Source organism: Tachypleus tridentatus, chromosome 2 (genome assembly GCF_004210375.1).
Source record: "Tachypleus tridentatus isolate NWPU-2018 chromosome 2, ASM421037v1, whole genome shotgun sequence".
NCBI lineage: Eukaryota > Metazoa > Arthropoda > Merostomata > Xiphosura > Limulidae > Tachypleus > Tachypleus tridentatus.
Genome location: NC_134826.1, coordinates 91,562,791 through 91,582,686, shown reverse-complemented (window position 1 = coordinate 91,582,686; position 19,896 = coordinate 91,562,791). Strand labels below are relative to the sequence as shown.

The following is a 19,896-nucleotide window of genomic DNA, read 5'->3' as shown; positions in this document are numbered from 1 at the left end:
TTATAGTTCATCTTACTGGCAAGTCATAAAACAGGTTAAATATATTGTTTGATTAAGCAAATACAATTTAACGACTAATTAAGGATTATTTTGTTTATTTAATTTTAGTCTAGATCCATTATTTTAAATCTAATTTATAAATCAGGATAAATACATTGTATCATTACTATTAATATTAGAACATCAAACAGTAATAACTAATTATTTGTTACTTCCATAAAACTAAAAATAAACTTCATTAAGCTCATATGAAAATAAAGCAGTGATAAAAATATATTATATTTGATTCTAAAATGTTAGGCTTAACACTAACAGTGTTGGCAATAGACTGTTGGTATTTAAATTTAATATTGAATATTTGTTTCCATGGTACAAATGCAGTGGCTAAAAATAGTGTTGAAGTTAAGAGTTCGCATGTACCTGTGATGTGTGCAATGAGCAGGTTTTATTTGAGACTAGTAGTGAAGAAGTGCAGTTTGTATGTAGAGTTTGGAAGTTAAAGGATACTTTAATTAAAATAGAGGCAACAGATAAAAAACTATAAGAAATAGCAGCAAGATTTCAAGAGGAGCTTAAGTTCTAACATGCAATGGATGCATCAGCTGGCAACTTTCAGGATGTTAGAATGAGTATTATAGGGCTAAAACTAAAAGTGATGGATTTAGTTGTGATAACCCTAGTCTACTAAGCAACATATTTCAGCCTTTATATTGTGAAGATTAGAAACTATTGATAAGAAGGAAAAAAAAAAAAAAGGTCAGAGAAGGATTTGGATAATAAACTTAAGAAGGTTATAGTTATAGTTAATTCCTTGAAAAGACTTGTGGATAAGAAAATCTACAGAATAAATAGGAAGAAAAGATTATGCAACTCAAGGGTACAGATGAAGGATATAACAGACAGAGAATAACAATGATGCAGTTTTTGTTGTGCATATAGAAGGTAATGATATAATGAAAGACAGATTAGAGGAGCTAATAAAAAATGCAAGTGGTTGATAAAGACGTTTAAGGAAAAGGACCATAACCTAATTATATCAGGGACACTGCTAAACATTAGTTGTGGGGATGAAGTAATAAGTAGGTCACAAGAGTATAAGGTATAAAATTAAAGAAAAATATCATAAATTTAAATTTAAAAAATTACAGAAGATCTCAAAGAAAGCTGGTCAAACAAGAAGTTAGGACAACAAAAGGGGTTGGTTGAAAATATCAAAATTAACAACAAAAATTTTTAAAAGTACATTAAAGGTAAATAACATGTAAGAATGGGGATACAATCCTATAGGGATAATTATTATGAAATGGCTGGGTCATTCAGGTTTGCATTTTCTTTAGTTTTCATAAATGAAGATTTAAGCAGTATTCCTCATACTGAACAGTTCTTAGATGGAAACAAAGTCAAACCATATGATTGTATTAATTCAAACTTGGTTAAGAAGGAATTGGGAAGCATAAAAATCATAAGGCTCCTATGCCAGATAATATTTCCCCAAGGATTTTGAAGGAGATTAAAGATTGGATATAAGAGCCACTTGTTGCTATTTTTTGTTAATTCTTGAATAGTGGGTAGGTACCAGAAGATTGGAAGTTAACTAATGCAACTCCTCTTTTCAAGGAAGGTCATAAAAATTGTTCCAATTATTATAGACCCATTAGTTATAGAAAAAAGTTTTGAAAAATCTGTCAAACAATGCTTTGAAAAGTCATTTAACAAAGTTACCAGTATTATTAGATTGTCAACATTGTTTCACCAAGGGAAAATCTTGTCTTACAAATCTTTTGGCATCCTTTGGAAATGTTACTGCTTATGACAATGAGAATAAGAATGTATATTCAGCATATGTGGATTTTCAGAAATTATTTGACAATATGCTACACACAAGGCTTGTAAAAAAACAAATTATGTCTACAGATGTAGGGAGAAAGTTAGCAAATTGGATAAAAGAGAGTAGAGTTCAATCAAACTTTATTAATGTCACAAGTGGGGTACATCAAGGCTCAGTCTTAGGACCTTTGCTCTTTTTGTTTTTTATCAAAATTTTTATTTAAATATATAGATGTCATTACTGTCTTGGATGTTACTAGCTGTGAAGAAGATGCTGCTGATTTACAAAAAATATTTGGATCATTTAGTGAGTTGGACAAATAGGTTTTAATTATAATAAATGCAAAATAAACCATGTGGATTATTACAATTTAAAATATAATTTGAAAGAAAATAACTTTAACACTGTCATGAAAGACAAGGATCTTGGTGTAATAGTTGATCAGTCTCTTAAGCCATCCAAGCAGTGTGCTGTTGCTAGTTGTAGGTGAAATAGAATTTTGAGAAATATCTGCAGAAATATTGAATACTCGTATAAAGAAGCTATAATTTCATTGTACAGGTCAATGGTTAGGCTACATATGGAGTATTGTGTTTTGCCTTGGGTTCCTTAGGAAGGACATTGAATTGTTAGAAAGAGTGGAGAAAGGACAATACAGGGTGGCCCGTAAGTCCCTACCCATTCATATGTTATTATGTTATATTCAATTACACATGTATTATAAATGTTTCTTTTTTTTTCAAAGAAATATGTACGATGTAAGCCCATTTACACTTGAATAGCGTATTGTGACAAGTACGCAAGAATACTGTTGACAACCTGGATACAATAACTGGCAAATTTAGAGAAAGATTCAATAAGGATCCACCAACACGAAAAACGATGCCAAATTGGGAGAGCGAATTGTTTGAAACTGGCAATATTAAGGATGAACCTCGTTCAGGAAGACCAGTTAAATGCAGAGAGTCATGTGCTGGTGTGGAAGAGTCAGTAATTAACTCTCCATTAAAATCAACAAGGAAAATATCAGCTGAACTTGGTATCCCGCAAGCAACCATGCAGACCTTTATGAAAAAGGACATAATAGTTAAAGCATGGTGACCTACATTTGTGAATGAACCAAGTGATGCTGATAGAGAAAATAGGAAACTGGCGTGTGATGAGTTACTACAAATCTTCAATACGATCCCTTCTCAAGGAAAGGTGATGTTTATGGACAAGTGTGCAATTTACCATTCGAGTCAAGCATGAAATGTTTACTTCTGGGCAAAAGAGAATACTCATTATTATGAAGAAATTGAATACAACACTCTGCATATCATGATGTGGGCAGGACTTAATGCACGTCATGTTATTGGACCATACTTCTTCGATGGGCCAGTAAACCATACCTCATATCTAACATGTTACAACAATGATTTATACCAAAACTCAATGAACTTGGAATCAGAGAGGAGGTTTGGTTTCAACAAGATGGAGCTCCAGCTCATTATGCCCTCACTGTGCAAGATTATCTTAATGACACTTTTCCAAACAAATGGACAGGTTGTGGTTCTGTAACATCCCCGGCACCCATGAAATGGCCTGCAAGAAGTCCGGACTTGACAACATGTGATAACTCTCTTTGGGGATACATAAAGGACATAGTGTCTAAGCAACGTTATAATACTAATGAAGGCAGCTGTGACTGCGGCACTTGGAACAATAACTAACAGGTAGTTCGAACAGCAGCATTACTCACCTGAAATTGGCCTTTCCAGTCCTGGTTTCAAGTTATTTAACATTACAGCCAATTTCGAATTTCAAATCAAACTAGATGGACTGTGATTCTTAAAAGAGAACCACATTAAAAATGATTTAATGTATAAATTAAAAAAACTTAAATAACATTAAAAAAATTAATGGCCTTTAAAAAACTAAAAACATTTCCAAGGTGGACAGAATCACTATCTCTAATAACACTAAGGTTATGGCAGAGCCCACACAGTCACCTGATTTCAAACCATCTGTATAAATAGGAAGAGGAAGGAAGGTTTGAAAGATGTTCAGCAAATAGCAGACAGTATTTCCAATCGGAAGTGTCTGCTTTCCTCAAATGACTTAACAATAGTGCTGGGGACTGTAAGAAGCCATGGTGGGATGTACTGATACAGCAATGTTATCGAAGGACAGTCCCAATTCATCCAACTACACCTATATACGAAGGCCAAAAGGAGCAATGGCAGACCATCTGTTCTGAAAAAAATATGGCCCACCAAGGAAGGAAAACACAACCCCAGGTGGGATGCTTTGGCAAGGAACGAAGTTTCGAAGCATATAGTAAAAACAGTTGCACACGGCAGAGGTGCAAAGAAGGTTCATGAGACTCTATGTATAAGCTCTGAACTGGGGAAGTGCAGAAAGCCCCCGTACAGAGCCAAAGTTCTTGATGATGAATGGGATCCAGCATCATTAAGGCCGAGGGTCTGGCAGAGTCATAGACCAGTGATCTATAGTCATGTTTCAATTAAATAAGAAGTTAAAGCCGTTTGCTATGGTCCACTTCAGTAAACGACTGAGGGAAGTCTGTAGTTGCCTCTCAATATACCTGATGTTCGACGACTGAGAGGAGATGTGAAAGTCATCGACATAGAGCCCGTTTACAACAATGAGAGGGAGTTGTTCAGTGATGGCATTAATTTTTATACTGAAAATTATGACACTCAAAACACAGCCCTGAGGGACTCCAAGCTCCTGCAGAAAAGAATGGGAAAGTGTTGAACCCACACAAACTTGAAATCTCCAGTTCATTAAAATATTTTTAATAAAAATGGGCAAATGGCCACATAACCCATATATATGGAGGTCTTGTAAAATGCTATATCTTCATCTTGTATCATAAGCCTTCTCAATGTCAAAGAATACTGATACAAAATGTTATCACTTAAGAAAGGCTTCTCTGATTGACGTTTCAAGTTGAATCAGGTAATCCATGGTGGAGACCTGTCGTCAGAGCCCACACTGGGTGGGCGAGAGGAGGTAGTTTGAATTAAGGAATCAAACAAGACGAGCATTAACCATCCTCTCTAAGGTCTTACAGAGACAGCTTGTCAAAGCAATTGGACGGTAGTTTGAAGGAATCTTGGGATTCTTCCCAGGCTTAAAGAAAGGTAGGACAATAGCCTAGCGTCAGGCATCAGGAAAAAACATTCTCCTGCCAGATCTGATTATAAACAATCAGAAGAATAGCAAAAGAAGCAGGAAATAGATGGCACAGCATGTCATAGTGTACATTATCAGGTCGAACAGATATACTGCCAGACCAGAGGTTCTTAACCTTGCTGGAGGTACTGAACCATGGAAGTTTCGTACTTGCGTTCACTGAACCCTTCATAATTGGAAAAATAAAATGTGATTTTTTTCAAATTCAAAACATAAGTAGATATTTTATTAGTGCACAAAATGAATCATGCATCAGTTACATACAATATCACTGTGTTCAAAGAACAAAACCAATCAAAACATGAATTTCACACAAAAACAAAAACATAACTCAATGAATATTTACTGCAAATCAATGTGACTTGCTGTTGCATTTCAGAGACAAGTTCAGAAATGCATGGCTTCACCTTGGCAAGTGCCATTCTCATATCATTTTCACAACAAATTCTGTTCCTTTTCTTCATTTTTATGTGTACCATCCTCGAAAAGGATTGCTCGCAAAGATACACTATAACAAACGGTATGAGTATCTCAAGGGCTTTCTTAGCAATAAGAGGGTACGCTACAATTTGGTGACACCAAAACGTTGAGAGCATTGTTGTTCTGAAAAGTTGCTGTTGAACCTGGCTGTGCTGAAGTTCAATGATTTCATCGAGGTATTCATCATTGACATTGCTGTCGCAACACTAAACGTGAACGACTGTCTCACCCATGCTGGATATGACTCTCTGAGGGGAAGTATCCATCGAGAGACTTTGCAAGCACATCTAAGTGCATGGAAATTGCTTACTTCAGTTCCCCGGGTACAGAAATATCTCCGATTTCAGACACATCTTCAATCTTACTTACACAGTCATCCAGCAGGGGAAAGTTTGCGAAGTTATCATTCTCTATTCGTCATTTCCATAATGGTTGCTTTTTTTTGAAAAGCCTTCAGGTTTTCCTACGCTTCGATGATGTTGACTTAATCGCCCTGCATCTGTTGATTGAGATGATTGAGAGCATTGAAGATATCGACCATGTACGCTAAAATGAGAATGAACTCAGATTTTTGAAGCATTCTGCATGACAATGTTGGTGCTCTCGCAAAAACAGGGCTAATTCCACATGCATGGTAAAAACACGATTCAGCACTTTTCCCCGGGAAAACCACCGAACATTAGAATGATACAGAAGTACCTCAAATTCAGAGCCATTTCATTACACAGCTCTTTGAAAATGCAGTGCTTCAGGGCACTATTTTGCACAAATTTCATACATTCCACTACAATTTTTAATACTTTTGCCAGTTTTGAAGGCAAGGTTTTTGTTGCCAGTGCATGCCTGTAGAACACAATGTGTTACAATGATGTGTGGTGCATCAGCTTTTACCTGCGCAGCAAAACCAGAGTTTCGTCCCAGCATGACTGGATCTCCATCCGAACAAACTGCAGAAACCATATCCCACGAAAGATCGTTGTCTCTGAAGAAGTCATCCACAAGTTTCTTCACATTGGCTGCCTTAGTTGTTGTTGCAAGAGGCTTACAAAATAAAAAATCTTCTTTTATCTTGTCGTTCTTCACATAGCGAATGAGTACAACTAGCTGGCTTAGATTGGAAACATCGGTGGTCTCGTCCAGTTGAAGGCCGAATTTTGCTGGGCTTGAAATCAAATCTGCAACTACTTGAGCCAAGATGTCATCGCTCATGTCATTTATTCTGCTGTTGATGGTGTCATTTGAAAGAGGAATTTGGGATAACTTATTTTCAGCAGCTTCTCCCAGCATGATATTCACCATCTTAAATGCAGCTGGTTTTACGAGTGCTTCACCAATGGTGTGTGGTTTGCCCTGCTTTGTGATCAAGTACGCAACTTCGTACAATGCTGTGAGGATCGGTTTGTCGATGGGTACAAATCTGAGAACAGGCAAAGTAGCCTTTTCATCGAACCTGGCTCTCTTTACCTTGAATTCAGGAAGTGTAGTGTTCTTGTATTTCCAATCTCCATGCAGCTTTAGGGAGTGTTCTCTTAGTTTTGACAGTGCTAGAATAGAATTGCTCAACTTGGCATTGCAAATCATGCATTGAGGACGCTGATTCCCATCATGTTCCGTTATACACGTGAATCCATATTGTACATATCCGTCCGACCACTTTCTGTTTTTGCTCGACATAGTTAGTTTGAAGGGATTGAAAGATTAGGAAAAAATTCAGAAATGACACACATTTACTACAGCTACAAGTCGACTGCTAAGCACACAAAGTTTCCTGCAGCACAGATATTAAGGCCTAGTGATGTGGTGTGATCAGCCACAACCAATGATGGCCAAGTGGAGCATGGCATCACGAATCATACAAGTGGAGTGAACGGAATGGACACACACACAGTGTGTGTGTCTTGATCTCTGCTGAACCCATGAGACTGACTCACCAAACCCCTGGGGTTCGATTGAACCACTGTGCCCGACCGACGAAGGGCCAGTTTGAGTACCACCAGTGTAAAGGGACGATTATAGCCATAGAGACAATCAGCCCAAAAGGAAAGAGGTGATTGCTCTGCCTAATTCTTGAAGTGCTAGATACCAGGCAAAAGCTTTCACCTAGAGTATCAGCAATGCTCCGGGTATCAGCTACTTCCTGGCCATCGGAGAGCAAGATCGAGAGGGAGGGAATTATATTGCCCACTGACCTTTCAAATCTTGTCCTACATGACTCTGGAACTGGTGGTAGAAGATATGGCAGTTGTGAACATAATCCAAGGTTTCTTCTGGCTTTGACATTCTACTCACCGAGCATGTGCACTGGTCCCCTGGAAAGTGATGCAGTTCAAGAGTGTGGTGTCTATGGAAAGTATCCCAGGCCCATTTTTGAGCCTTCCATGTCATGTGACAGGCAGGATTCCATCACGGACAAGGATATAGTGGAAAATGTATCAAGGTTTAGGAATACATTGAGCAGTTGCTTGTATTATACAGTCAGTTACTGCTGCCACACAATTGTCTTCTGATAGCTTACAGATTATATGAGGATCAAGTTCTGCAAAAGCAGTGAAAGAGGGCCAGTTTGTGTAATCCAGCTTCCATTGGAGCACGTGGGTTGGGTGGCACTGACCACAGCCAGTTTCTCTCAAAATTATAGGAAAATGATCACTGCCTCATGGATTATTGTCAACCCTCCATTAAAAATGGGAGAATAATGAAGGGAAGCAAATTGAGAAATCAATAGCAGTAAACGACTGACTTGGTGCATAAAAATAAGTAGAAGAACCAGTATTGAAAAGATAAAGGTTGTGATCAGAGAACATATGCTCTACAGAACGACCCCTCCTATCATTATCAGTACTTCTTTAGAGGGGATGATGTCCATTAATGTCTCCAGGATTAAAAAGAGAGACAGCAAATGTTTATTGAGAGCATGAAAATCTGATTGATCATGTCTCTCCAGGCAACGGGCAGAGAGAACAAACAGTGATGGTATGACCGAAGGAAACACGGATGGCTACAGCTTCCAAGGGTGTGTCAAGTGGCAAAGACAGGGTGGGCATGTGCTGATCAACCAACAGTGCCACCCCTCCATGCACTCATCCATCACACAGTTTGTCATTTCTGTATAAAGAAAACTGCCGAAAGGTGACTGTATTGGTAGGTTTCAGAAATATTTCCTATAAGGAAAGAAATGCAGGATGGTAAGAATCAATCAGTGTTTTGATATTATCCAGATTAGAATGTAAACCTCAACAGTTCCATTGTATCAAAGTGACCATTTTTATATATGTGTAGACAATGTCCACAACACCTCTTGAGAACATCCAACACTGATACTTGGTTGACCCTAGCCCAAGTGGACCAGCTGACAGACCAAAGGGGAGCCACCCCAATGCTGCCCGTTTACAAGAATTCAAGGCCAAAGTGGTGTGTTAGGGTTGGACCCTCAATCCTCTCCTCCCCTTCACTGGTCACCAGCAAGGCAAACGTGTGGGTGGATGTTTAGATCCAAGAGGAGGTAAACTGAAAGAAGAGAACCTACCCTGGGAGGTCCCCTCGCCATGCACAGGAATACGCACCGAGGGGTGATACGATTGAATTGTTAAGATTGTAAAGGCAGTTGGTAGTGTTGATGCATCATATTTATTTAAATTTTAAAAGCAAGAATAGTAGGACTATGGAACACTACAGCAGTTATCTTCAGTTAAAACACTTTTATTAACAGGATGGTTGTCCTTTGGAATGGGTTAAGATATTTTTTTTAAATTTATTCATGTAACAGTTTAAGTTTATAATTAAAAGACGTGACAGCTGAGATAGACTAATTGTACTTGTTGTTCCAAAAACATTTTAATGCTGAATTACATACTGTAAGAGGTCATGGCATGTTCACTTTGACCCCCACCCAAAAACATAGGGTTAAGTGCACTATAACCATCCTTTTCTTTTCACAAAAGTTCCTAATATTGTAACAAAGCTGTACATGTGAATCATGCAGTTTTTCTTTTGGCACATAGGATAAAATAGCAATATTACAAATATATCAGTCATGTGACAAAATATTTTGTGACTCATTATTCAGAAAGGCTTTGTATTTCTAAACTTTTGTTATCTTGGCCTCAAGTGTCCTCCCTTTCTGCTTCCAGAAGTACTTTCCCTCTCCAGCCTATTATATTCTTGCCAATGATATCTTGTATTATGTCTGGATAAATGCCCTCTACTGGTCTTGGGGCCTTCTTTTCTCTAGAGAGTAAACCTTTCCCATGGTTGATTCCTTTGATAGATCTGTATGTGCTCCCACATATACAGATCTTTGATCTCGCATGTGTTTGAATTTCTTTGTGCTCTTTATATAGACAGTAGTATGTATTTCTTGATATGAAAGGTTTTTCTTGATATTTTTCCTTAGAATAAAATAAACAACAAATAAAACTATTGAAATTCATACTATTCCTAGAACTTCTTGGATGCACTTTGGTTACACCACAGACATCAGTACAACAGTGAGAATTTTGCTTTAGTGTGCTTAGCATACCATTTACTCCTTACATCATGCTTAAGTTTGAAGGAAGTAATTATAAAAGCAGAGGCAATTGTGACAACATAATTTATGCTTCCTTAATGCACTACACCTCTCTGAGTCATATCTAACATAGTGTTGCACAAAGGTTTGTACTACAAGGTTAATTTTCAAGCCACTAATTAAAATAATTGGCATGTGTGTATTATCTTCAGAAATCTGTTACTTATTAACTGTTATACTTACCATTAAATGATCTCCTCTTCTTAAAACTAGAATAAAAAAAAATCATATTAGCTAGTCACACATATACCACTGATGCTGTAGTTACATAATAAAAGACAACTTTAAGGAATTATGTAATATTAGTTGACCAAGTGGTAAAGTTATAATTTTCCTGTACTGAAAATGTATTTCTGATAGCTAATTATGCCCCTCACATAAATAACTATTATCATTCAGTTCTGCCCTCTATATGTAAAAGTATTTTTGCACAAGCCATAAGCATTGAATCTCCCATGCTGTTGGAATTGATTAGTTCCAATATGTCTCGCTTCAAATCATTGTGTGACAACCCTCCATTAATAAGAGAGTGGCATACTCTCTTGACATATGTGACTATTCTATGCTATTGAACTATCAATTCAATTGTTGACATAAAATGGAAGCACCAGTTTTCATTGGGAAGAAATGGTGGAACGTATAAGAAATACATTTTCATTATAGAAAAATTATTACTTCCAATATTGTACATTAACTCCATTCATATACATTGTAAAAAGACCACAATGAATAGGTAGAAGGATTGCTTTTGTGTTAGTTTGTATTTGGTTCCCTGCTTAGTATGTTGGTGTTTTCTATGATTATGCTGTGCTTAACTGATTTACAATGTTCAAAAATGTGCAAAGGTTTTTTTTTTTGTGTTCCTTGAATCTGGTTTCCATTTTTCTACTTGTTTCTCCAATATAGAAGTCATGGCAGTTGTTGCATTGTATTTTATAAATAATGTTGGTGTTATGTTTGTCAGTGTAGTTTTTACACAGTATGGATGTTAGTTTTGTACCCTGGATTTTTAATAAATTTAGTGTTTACTGGAATGTTATGTTTTTTGTAAGTTTGTTTTCGAAATGTTGGTTATTTTTTCGCTAATATCAGGAATGTATGGTGTGCAGTAGTGTAAGGTTTAATAGTTTGTTGTTGTTTGAAAGAAGTTTGTTTGTGTTAATGAAGTGTTGTTTTATTTGGTTGATTTTTGTCATATCTTTTACCAAGTTAGCATACTTTTCTGGTTGTGTTTATTTGGTTTATTAATATGTTGAGTTTTTTTTTTGTTTCATGTGCTGAGTCCCAGAGAATGTATAGTCCAGTGCAGGTTATTTGCCTATGGATTTCCGTTTTGAATTGCATATCAAATTCTTGCGATTCTTAGGTTGAGAAATGCTATTTGGTTAGTTTTTTTATGTGTGTTTACAGGTGAACTTAATGTTGGGGTGTATGGAGTTAACATAGTTGAAAAAATTAAGCGTTTGTTCTGTAGATGTGAATCTAGCAATTGTATCATCAACACAATAGTAAGGTGGTGGGTGTACAGCTGAATAGGTCACTTGAGATCTAACCTGTTATCATGAAAATGTTGGCAAGAACTGATGACATGGGATTGCCCATACTTACACCATTTATTTGTAAGTAGTTTTGGTCATTGAACGTAGTTAGTTTTGGTGGTAGTGGATTCTATAAGAGTTTTAAATTTGTTGCTGGTGGGTGTGTATTAATGGGTTGGGGTCTTGGATGTAAATTCTAGAGCTATCTTACAGGCTTCAGTAGTTGGGACTTCTGTGAAGAGGGAAATTACATCAAAACTGTCTATTAAGGCTTTATAGTTTAGTTGATCAAGAATATATTTAAATTTAAGTCTTTTCTTGATCAGTTAAACAATAAAGGCTAAGAACTGTTAAATATGAAGAATACAATTTAAATCTTCATCAGTAAAAACTGAAGGAAATGCAAAACTGAATAACCCAGCCATCTCAAAATCACTGGGTATAAACTTTCCTTTATCATCCCTCAAGGATCCTATCCTCATCCTTACATATTGTTTACCTTTAATATACTTAAAGAAATCTTTACTGTTCATTTTGACATTTTCAGCCAAGCTTTTGTCATATATTTTTTATGTCCTAACTTCTTCTTTATCTGGGCCAGGATCCTTATGATTCTTTAAACTTCCCAATTTTATTTTAACATGTTCAAAATTTATGCAGTTGTTTTGTTTAGCTTTATTTATCAATTGTTCTGGGTGTAGAATACTGCTTAAATCTTCGTTAGTAAAAACAGAAGAAGAAGCAGAATTAACAACCTATTTCATAATCATCAGATATAAGTCTACTTTTATAATCTCTCAATGGTCCTATCCCTATCCTAACATTTCATTTACTCATGTACTTGAAAAAAGTCTCACTGTTAATCTTTATGTTTTAAGCCAATGTTTTTTTTAATACATAATTTCAGATGTTCTAATTGCCTGTTTGACCAACTTTCTAGATCTTCCCAAATCGTCTGTAATACTGGCCAATTTATATTTATTAAATTTGTAATGCTTTTCTTTAATTTTATCTTTCATACCCCATTTCCCTGTGAAGAGGGAAATTGCATCAAAACTGTCTATTAAGACTTTATGCTTTAGTTGATCAAGAACAGATTTAAAATTAAGTATTTTGAAAAAGGAGCTGGCTGATGTTACGTATTTAGAAAATGCCTATGCTATGTATTCACCAAGGTTGTAGTTGAATGATTCATACATCAACATTATGGGTCATAGTGGACAATCAGGTTTGTGAGGTATGAGGGTTCCATATAACTGTGGTGTGAGTGAGTTGGTCTTATGTAGGTAGCAATAAAGATTTTCTGATATTGTGCTGATTTCTTTTCATTTGTAGTAGCATTTGGTGTAGTTGGCTTTCATGTGTTTTTGTTGGATTTGTGTGTATTGGCTTCAATTTGTTTATATCTGATATTATTCATTTTCTGAATGCACTCATTTGTGTTCATTGTAACTATTGCATTGCCTTTTATCTGCTTTTAGAATTTTTATGATGCTGTCCTGCTTTAGGTTGTTTATAGAATTAATATCTCTCTCTGTAAAGTTGTCTTTTAGCTTTCTTTTTTGCATTATATTAACAGTTTTACATGAGAATTCTTTGAAAAAGTTGTTTAAGATACTGTTTTTAGGTGTTTGGGGGAAATTCGTGTTTCCAGTTCTACTTGGAAAGCTGTGTTGTTGGTAGTCAATGACATTATATACTCTTTGCCTATCACAACTCAAGGGATGAAGGATATGAGATGCCAATGAAAAAGTAAGATATCATAACAGATTGCCCTGAAGAAGTGAGATCCACCTTTCAAAAGCACTCAGGGTTATAAGGGTTTCTATTTCAGTTTTATAATTGATAGAATACACCCAGGAGAAAAGATAATAAAGAAGAATAAGCTAATAGAATTAAAAGCTGAACCCAAATGTTGAGGGGGAAGGAGAAAGATTATGAACAAAGGATGTCTGCCAAGAAATAAAGAGGTGGAAATGGGCACCACAGGAGGAAGTCGTGTGGGCATTATAACAGCAAAAAGGATGTATGAGACACAGAAGTGTATCTTGATCAGATCAAGTATAAAAGTAGGAAATGAAGAGAAGGGAAACTAGTGAAAAGGTGCTGCTAAACCTGGATAAAGGAGAATATACATGGAATGATAAAGAGCATGTGAAACATTTATGACAAATAAATCTGATCTCCAATGCCCACATACTAAAAGGAGAAGAAAATAAGTCTTAAGGGAAAGCTGAAACAAAGAGCATGTGAAAAGTGGTTTGAACAGAGGCAAAGTGAGAAAGTGAAGAATCACATTAACATCACAATCTGGAAGGACAGCCCACTGAGGTGGAAGAATATGGAAGAAATGCATCAAAATGAAAAGAGTAGGGCAGATAAACATGTTACAGTATCAGCAGAAACGAAAAATGTGGGACAAAGCTGCCCATTAATTTAAGATTGATGAAATATTAAGCCCCTAATGGAAAAGCTAAGGAAACTGCAATATGAAGATTAGTGGGTTGACAAGGTAAAGTCCTTGACCCAAAGACCTACAGCAGAAAACACTACATTTACACTAATAAACTTCCCTGAAAGAAGAGCAATTGGAACTAGTTAGAAAAAAAAAAGCTACCCATCTGGACGAACCAGATCTCCTCACCAAGGGCCAAATAAATACCAAGTGTGAAAATAGACTAAGGAAAGGGCTGGATGAAACATCAGTGACTGAGGTTGACAAAGAAGGGATGGAGTAAGAGCGATAGGTAATTTGGAGCTGGAGTAGATGCAGAAACCATGGTTGCACTGACTAGTAAGAAGCAATCAAAAGGACCTGACAGTGTGGCATAGATGGTAAAAATTACCCTGTGAAGAAGTTGAATAAGAGGATAGATATACAGATATCTGTTGGTCCAATGCTAACTGAAAGCATCTACAGCCAGAGCAAGGGGATGAGAGACTGGAGACCAAAACAGAGGCACTTTATTGTTTAGGGATGTAGCAAGTGTCTCAGTGTGAGGAGTACTCCACCAAAGGCAAAACCACTGGAATACAAGAGGATCAAGAGAACACTCCAATGGATAGATTGTTTTCTGGATGGAAAGGCCAATCCACAACAAAATCAAAAGCACCCAGAATATGATACTTAATGATACAAATATCTTGTATTTTGGACCAAAAACAAAAATCCAAAGTATGTAAACACAAGGATTAAGAATGGGTGCTATTCTAACAATTGTGATAAGCAACCACTGTGGACTTGTTGAAATAGATTATTTTTGGCCAGATGAAGAAAATGAACCAAAATATAACATTACAGTGAAAAGCTTCAGGATGTTGATATTATAAAATGAGAATGATGAAGTAGGATACCTGGTCAACATATAAATATTGTCCAACCACAAATGCAGACCACTGTCAAAGGTTATTATGCAAGATTTCACTGGTTGTGAATAGCTCAATGAAGATCCTGCACATGTGCACAACCTGAGGGTAGAAAAGCTGCCATGGAAGACCACATCCCCAAAATAATAGAACCTCACAAGCTGTACTGGAGAGAGTGATAAGTTTGCAGAGAACTGTAAGCTCCATTGAATAAAGTTGAAGAGGAGAAAGTTGGGCCAGACTGTGATAGGTGCTGAAACAAACACCAAAATGGGCAAGATACTGGATAGGATGAAGAAATAACTTTTCTAATTTCATTAAACAGCCCACCCAAGCTACCTCCATAAGCAACTGATGAGTGTGATGGATGGAATCTTGTTCAGAACAAGCTAATGGTAGCTTGTCATCCATGTAATGATAAAAGCACAACCCAAGAGCATGTAACTGATGAACAAACATTTTGACCATTGACAAAAAACACAGTAGGCCAAAGCAAGCTCAAAGAAGCAGTGCACAAACCTATAAACCATCCCATGGTGATCAAACCAAAGAGAAGTTCGCAACTCATGATATATCAGGATATGAAAGGTAACATTTGCAATGTCCACCTTCATCATCCACAAACCTGGAGAAAAAACTCATATGAGGGTGAGTAACAACTTCATGGTAAAAAGGGGTGAAATTAGAAAATGATTAAGGTGGAACAAATCTATTACAGGCTGCCAGTCTTCAGTTTTCTTGGGGATGACAAACAGCCTGGGGAAAGATAATGGACAGGTTCAATCACCTGTTGAGACAGAAGGTCTTGTACCACCTCAGAGAGATACTGACTGATAGAGGGATTCCAAAGCATGGGGAAGGAAATTAGTACCTGAGATAAGAGGGGGAGGAAAAAAAATTGTAGGGCAAGTCAAAAAGCCTTTATAATTTCTGTGTATTGCCGCAGATAAGATGGGATAAATGCACAAAAATCAGGGAGTATCCACCGCACAGTTAAAAGTGACCCCAGTTGATGAAAGTTGAAAAACAAACAGTTTGCCTGATAATAGGACAAGCCATGCTGGTATCCTCAACCAATTGTGAAGCAAATTGCTCAGCATAAACCCTAATAACTGGGGAAGGCAGGAAAACCAAATACTGAAATAAAGAAATATTGTGCAACAAAGGAGGATGGGGATCGTAGAAAATCAGAGAAATGGACAAACCATTATGTAACTCAGAAACCATGTCTAAAAATGTTGTATTAAGCCTAGCTGATTCTGCAGGTGGGGCATAGGAAAACCCAGAAAAAATATGTTAGAAAAAAGCCATCAAATTATTGTCAGCCTGAACAAGTTCAACTTGTTCAGGAGGAAGTGGGTCAATTTTATCGTAGATAATCACAAATAAATTTCCCACTTACAGCTTGTTAAGTAAATAATAGCAGATTGTATAATAACCAAGGTGGTAACATTAATCTCTGAATTTATATTTGAAATACAAATATAAAAAAATTATTTTACATGTAAAAATTTGAGTGAAAAAAACTACAAAATTCTTACCCAAGATACAAAAAAATTAATGAAGGAAGTTCACTTCATAAGTTAAACTTTTAAAAGTCACAAATACATACCAAGAGCACCAAAACAAAAATGTCTTAATATGAGTGCTACCAAATGAATAGTGATATTTTGGTGGAATATAATAAAGGGAGTCACATGCTTTAAGAGAATATTTTGTCAGCTTGAACAAGTTTGGCTTATTTAGGAAGAAGTGGGGCAAGTTCATGGCAGGTAATCACGAATAAATCTATCAATGGGTCTTCCCCACCTGCAGCTTTTGAGATAGTGATGGTTGGGTGTACGATACCTATAGTAGTAACATTAACCCCAGAATTCATATTTGAAATATAAAAAAAAAGTGATGTACAAAAATTTGAGTGAGTTAAAAAAATATGAACTTAAATTAACTGAAAAATTCTTCCTCAAGGTAAAGAAAAAAAAATAAAGGAAGTCTACTTCATAAATTAAACTATAAAAAGTCATGAATTCAAATGATATGAAATGTACCAAAAAAAAACAAAAAAACATTTTGATACAAGCAGTGCCAAATGAAAAGTAATATTTTGGTAGAATAGAATAGAGGGAGTCACATGATGATTTGCTTGCAAGGTGCATTAAAATCACTGAATTCCAAATGGGTGGGTGTTGAAAGGCTAGTAACATATACAAAAAAAATGTTTTGCATATGGAGAGCCTCACTAAACAAGAATAACTATTTATGTGAGAAAAAGGTAATGTACTGTATGAAAAATCTTACCATATTAAAAAAAATGTAATAGAATAAAACTATCAAAACTCATTATGATATAACAATATAAGTTTAAGAAAAATTGAAAGTATATAGTAATTAAAGTGTATGATAATTATAACAGGTTTGTAACTGGAACAGAACAAACTGAGACACTTGTGTTACTATATTTTGGAACTTTTATAATGAAATGCAATTAAAATTACAAAAGGTGGCAATAATTTACTAAAATACCTGAACTTACTAGAATATTTGTAATATTGGCACGAGCAATAATTACTGGACTTTAAACACAAACAGAAGACACCAGAACTTTCATACACTTGAAACAGTTCTCTTCCACTGCATGAAACAACATGTTTGACATTTCTCTGATCCACAAGTTCCATTGCAGGAAGCAGTAGTCCATGAAATATGAAATTCAGGCTATGTATAGAATAAATAATTTGTTGTAAGAGGCTCCACAAATAAATATTGTAATAAGAAAAACTGATTTCAGTGTGTAATTCTAAAAAAAACAACAAAAAACAGAGGACAATGAATTAATAATATGAATATGATATCAAAAAAACAAGTAGATTCAAGAAGTTTCAATATAAAATGATAAAATCCCTCAAACCCAAATGCTTCTGAAAGGTGGGTCTTTCTTCTTCAGGGTTAAACTGGGAATCAATGGGGTATACATGCATCTAACTGGCTTTTCACACACATTTTTCCAAACTATTTATGCACCAAACTGCTTGTGACCCTTTATGGGTCTATTGTAACTTTATTAGTTACAGGATTCCTAATAACATATATATAAAAAAAAAAAAAATCATACAAAAGAACCCATCAATTCAAAATTTAGTCTTACTAATTACTGTTGGAATTCCACATGTATTTTATTAGAAAATGGGTTATTTCACCTAATTTTGTGCAGTTCCTCAGTGAGTGTTTAAATAAGCAAAAACATAAAATTTTGCAGTATAATACAATAATATGTAAACCCCAATAGTAAAGAACAGTATTTAGAAAAGAAAATCAGTAATTTCAGGGTTAAGTAATCACTTTTGAACCTTATTGCAAAAACACAGATGAAACTACATTAGGTTGGTTGGTTGACTGATTTGGTGTTTTATTGCACAAAGCAGCTAGGCTATCTGCGCCAAACGTCTGGTAAAAAGTCAAAATTAAATTTAGTAAAATTCATAAAAGGAAATTAAGGTAAAACAAAACATTTTTTTTTTTAAAAAGCATAAAACCAATGTTTACATCTAGTCTACAAAGTCAAGAGAAAAATTACAGTAATTCAAGTTCTAAAGGACTTTCTGTAGCATAACAGTAATAATCATAATTTGCCAGCAAGACTAACAGTTCAGTAAAAAAACCATGGTCAGTCACCTGAAGTTGGCCAGTCCTGGTTTTGAGTTATTTAATGTAACAGACAGTTTCTAATTTCAAATCGAACTAGGTGAACTGTGATTTTTAAAAGAGAGCCACATTAAAAATGTGTAATGTACAAATTAAAAAAACTTAAATGGCATTAAAAACATTAATGGCCTTTATAAAACTAAAAATATTACCAAGGTGGACAGTGTCACCATCACCAACAACACTGTCTAACGTTATGGACAAACCTTGGGACAGAATATGATGATAATGATGCCGTCGTTCTGAATCGTAACAACAGCAAGAAAGTAAAATGTGGCTTACTGTGATCTGAGTGTTACACACTGGTGCATCAGTTCCAGATAAAAGAAAACGATGAGTTAAAAAACTGTGACCAATGTGAAATCTAGTTCCAACAATTTCCTCTTTCCAATCCTTACGGAAGCAAAACAGCCAAAGTCCAATATAGGGTTTTATTTGGAAAAGCTTGTTTTCGCATTGCTCACTCTAAGTTGACTGCCAGCTGGCACGGAGCCAAGTCTTGTATACAGGACCATAGTCCATGTATGGAACAGGCACAGTGGTGATAGTGCCAGAGCAGACCCGGTATCCAGAAAAACTGGATAGAAGTAGATATTAAAGAGAGATGGGCCAGTCGGTTTTGAATATCAGTTAGAACAGGGTGTGAACTAACATGAAGTGATTCCAGGGCCAGTAGAGAACTAAGCATGTCAGTATAAATCATGCAATTTGAGAACTGCTTAGCTTCTATGTGATCCTGGGCAAGAGAAATGGCATACAGTTCAGCAGTGAACACAGAAGCTGTAGAGGGAATTCTGCATGCAACCACCGAACCACAACAAACCATGACAGAGCCCACACTGTCACCTGATTTTAAACAATCTGAATGGAAGGATGGTTTGAAAGATGTTTAGCAAATAACAGACAGTATTTCAAATCAGGAATGTCTTCTTTTCTCAGATGACTTAAAGATAGGTCACAATTGGGGACTGTAAGAAGCCATGGTGGGATGGGCCGACCAGTGGATACAGCAATGTTATCCAAGGACAGACCCAATTCATCCAACTACGCCTGAATACGAAGGCCAAAAGGAGTAATGGCAGACAATCTGGTCTGAAAAAGTATGGCACATTGAGGAAGGAAAACACAACCCCAAGTGGGATGTTTTGGTAAAGAATGAAGTTTTGAAGCATACAGTAAAGACAGTTGTACAAGGTTCATGAGACTCTGTGTAT

The 19,896-nt window shown here is 36.0% G+C and overlaps 1 protein-coding gene across 4 annotated transcripts in view; it reads right to left on the bottom strand.

Moving 5' to 3' along the window:
- LOC143244518 (zinc finger SWIM domain-containing protein 7-like) overlaps positions 1-19,896 on the bottom strand; it is a 94,259-nt gene that overhangs the window by 64,001 nt on the left and 10,362 nt on the right. For all 4 annotated transcript variants that reach the window (XM_076489345.1, XM_076489348.1, XM_076489347.1 and 1 more), the window contains exons 3-4: positions 17,514-17,695; positions 10,260-10,285 (exon numbers count right to left, since the gene is read on the bottom strand). In XM_076489345.1, the coding sequence (XP_076345460.1) occupies positions 10,260-10,285; positions 17,514-17,695 (208 nt within the window). The remainder of the gene's footprint in view (positions 1-10,259; positions 10,286-17,513; positions 17,696-19,896) is intronic.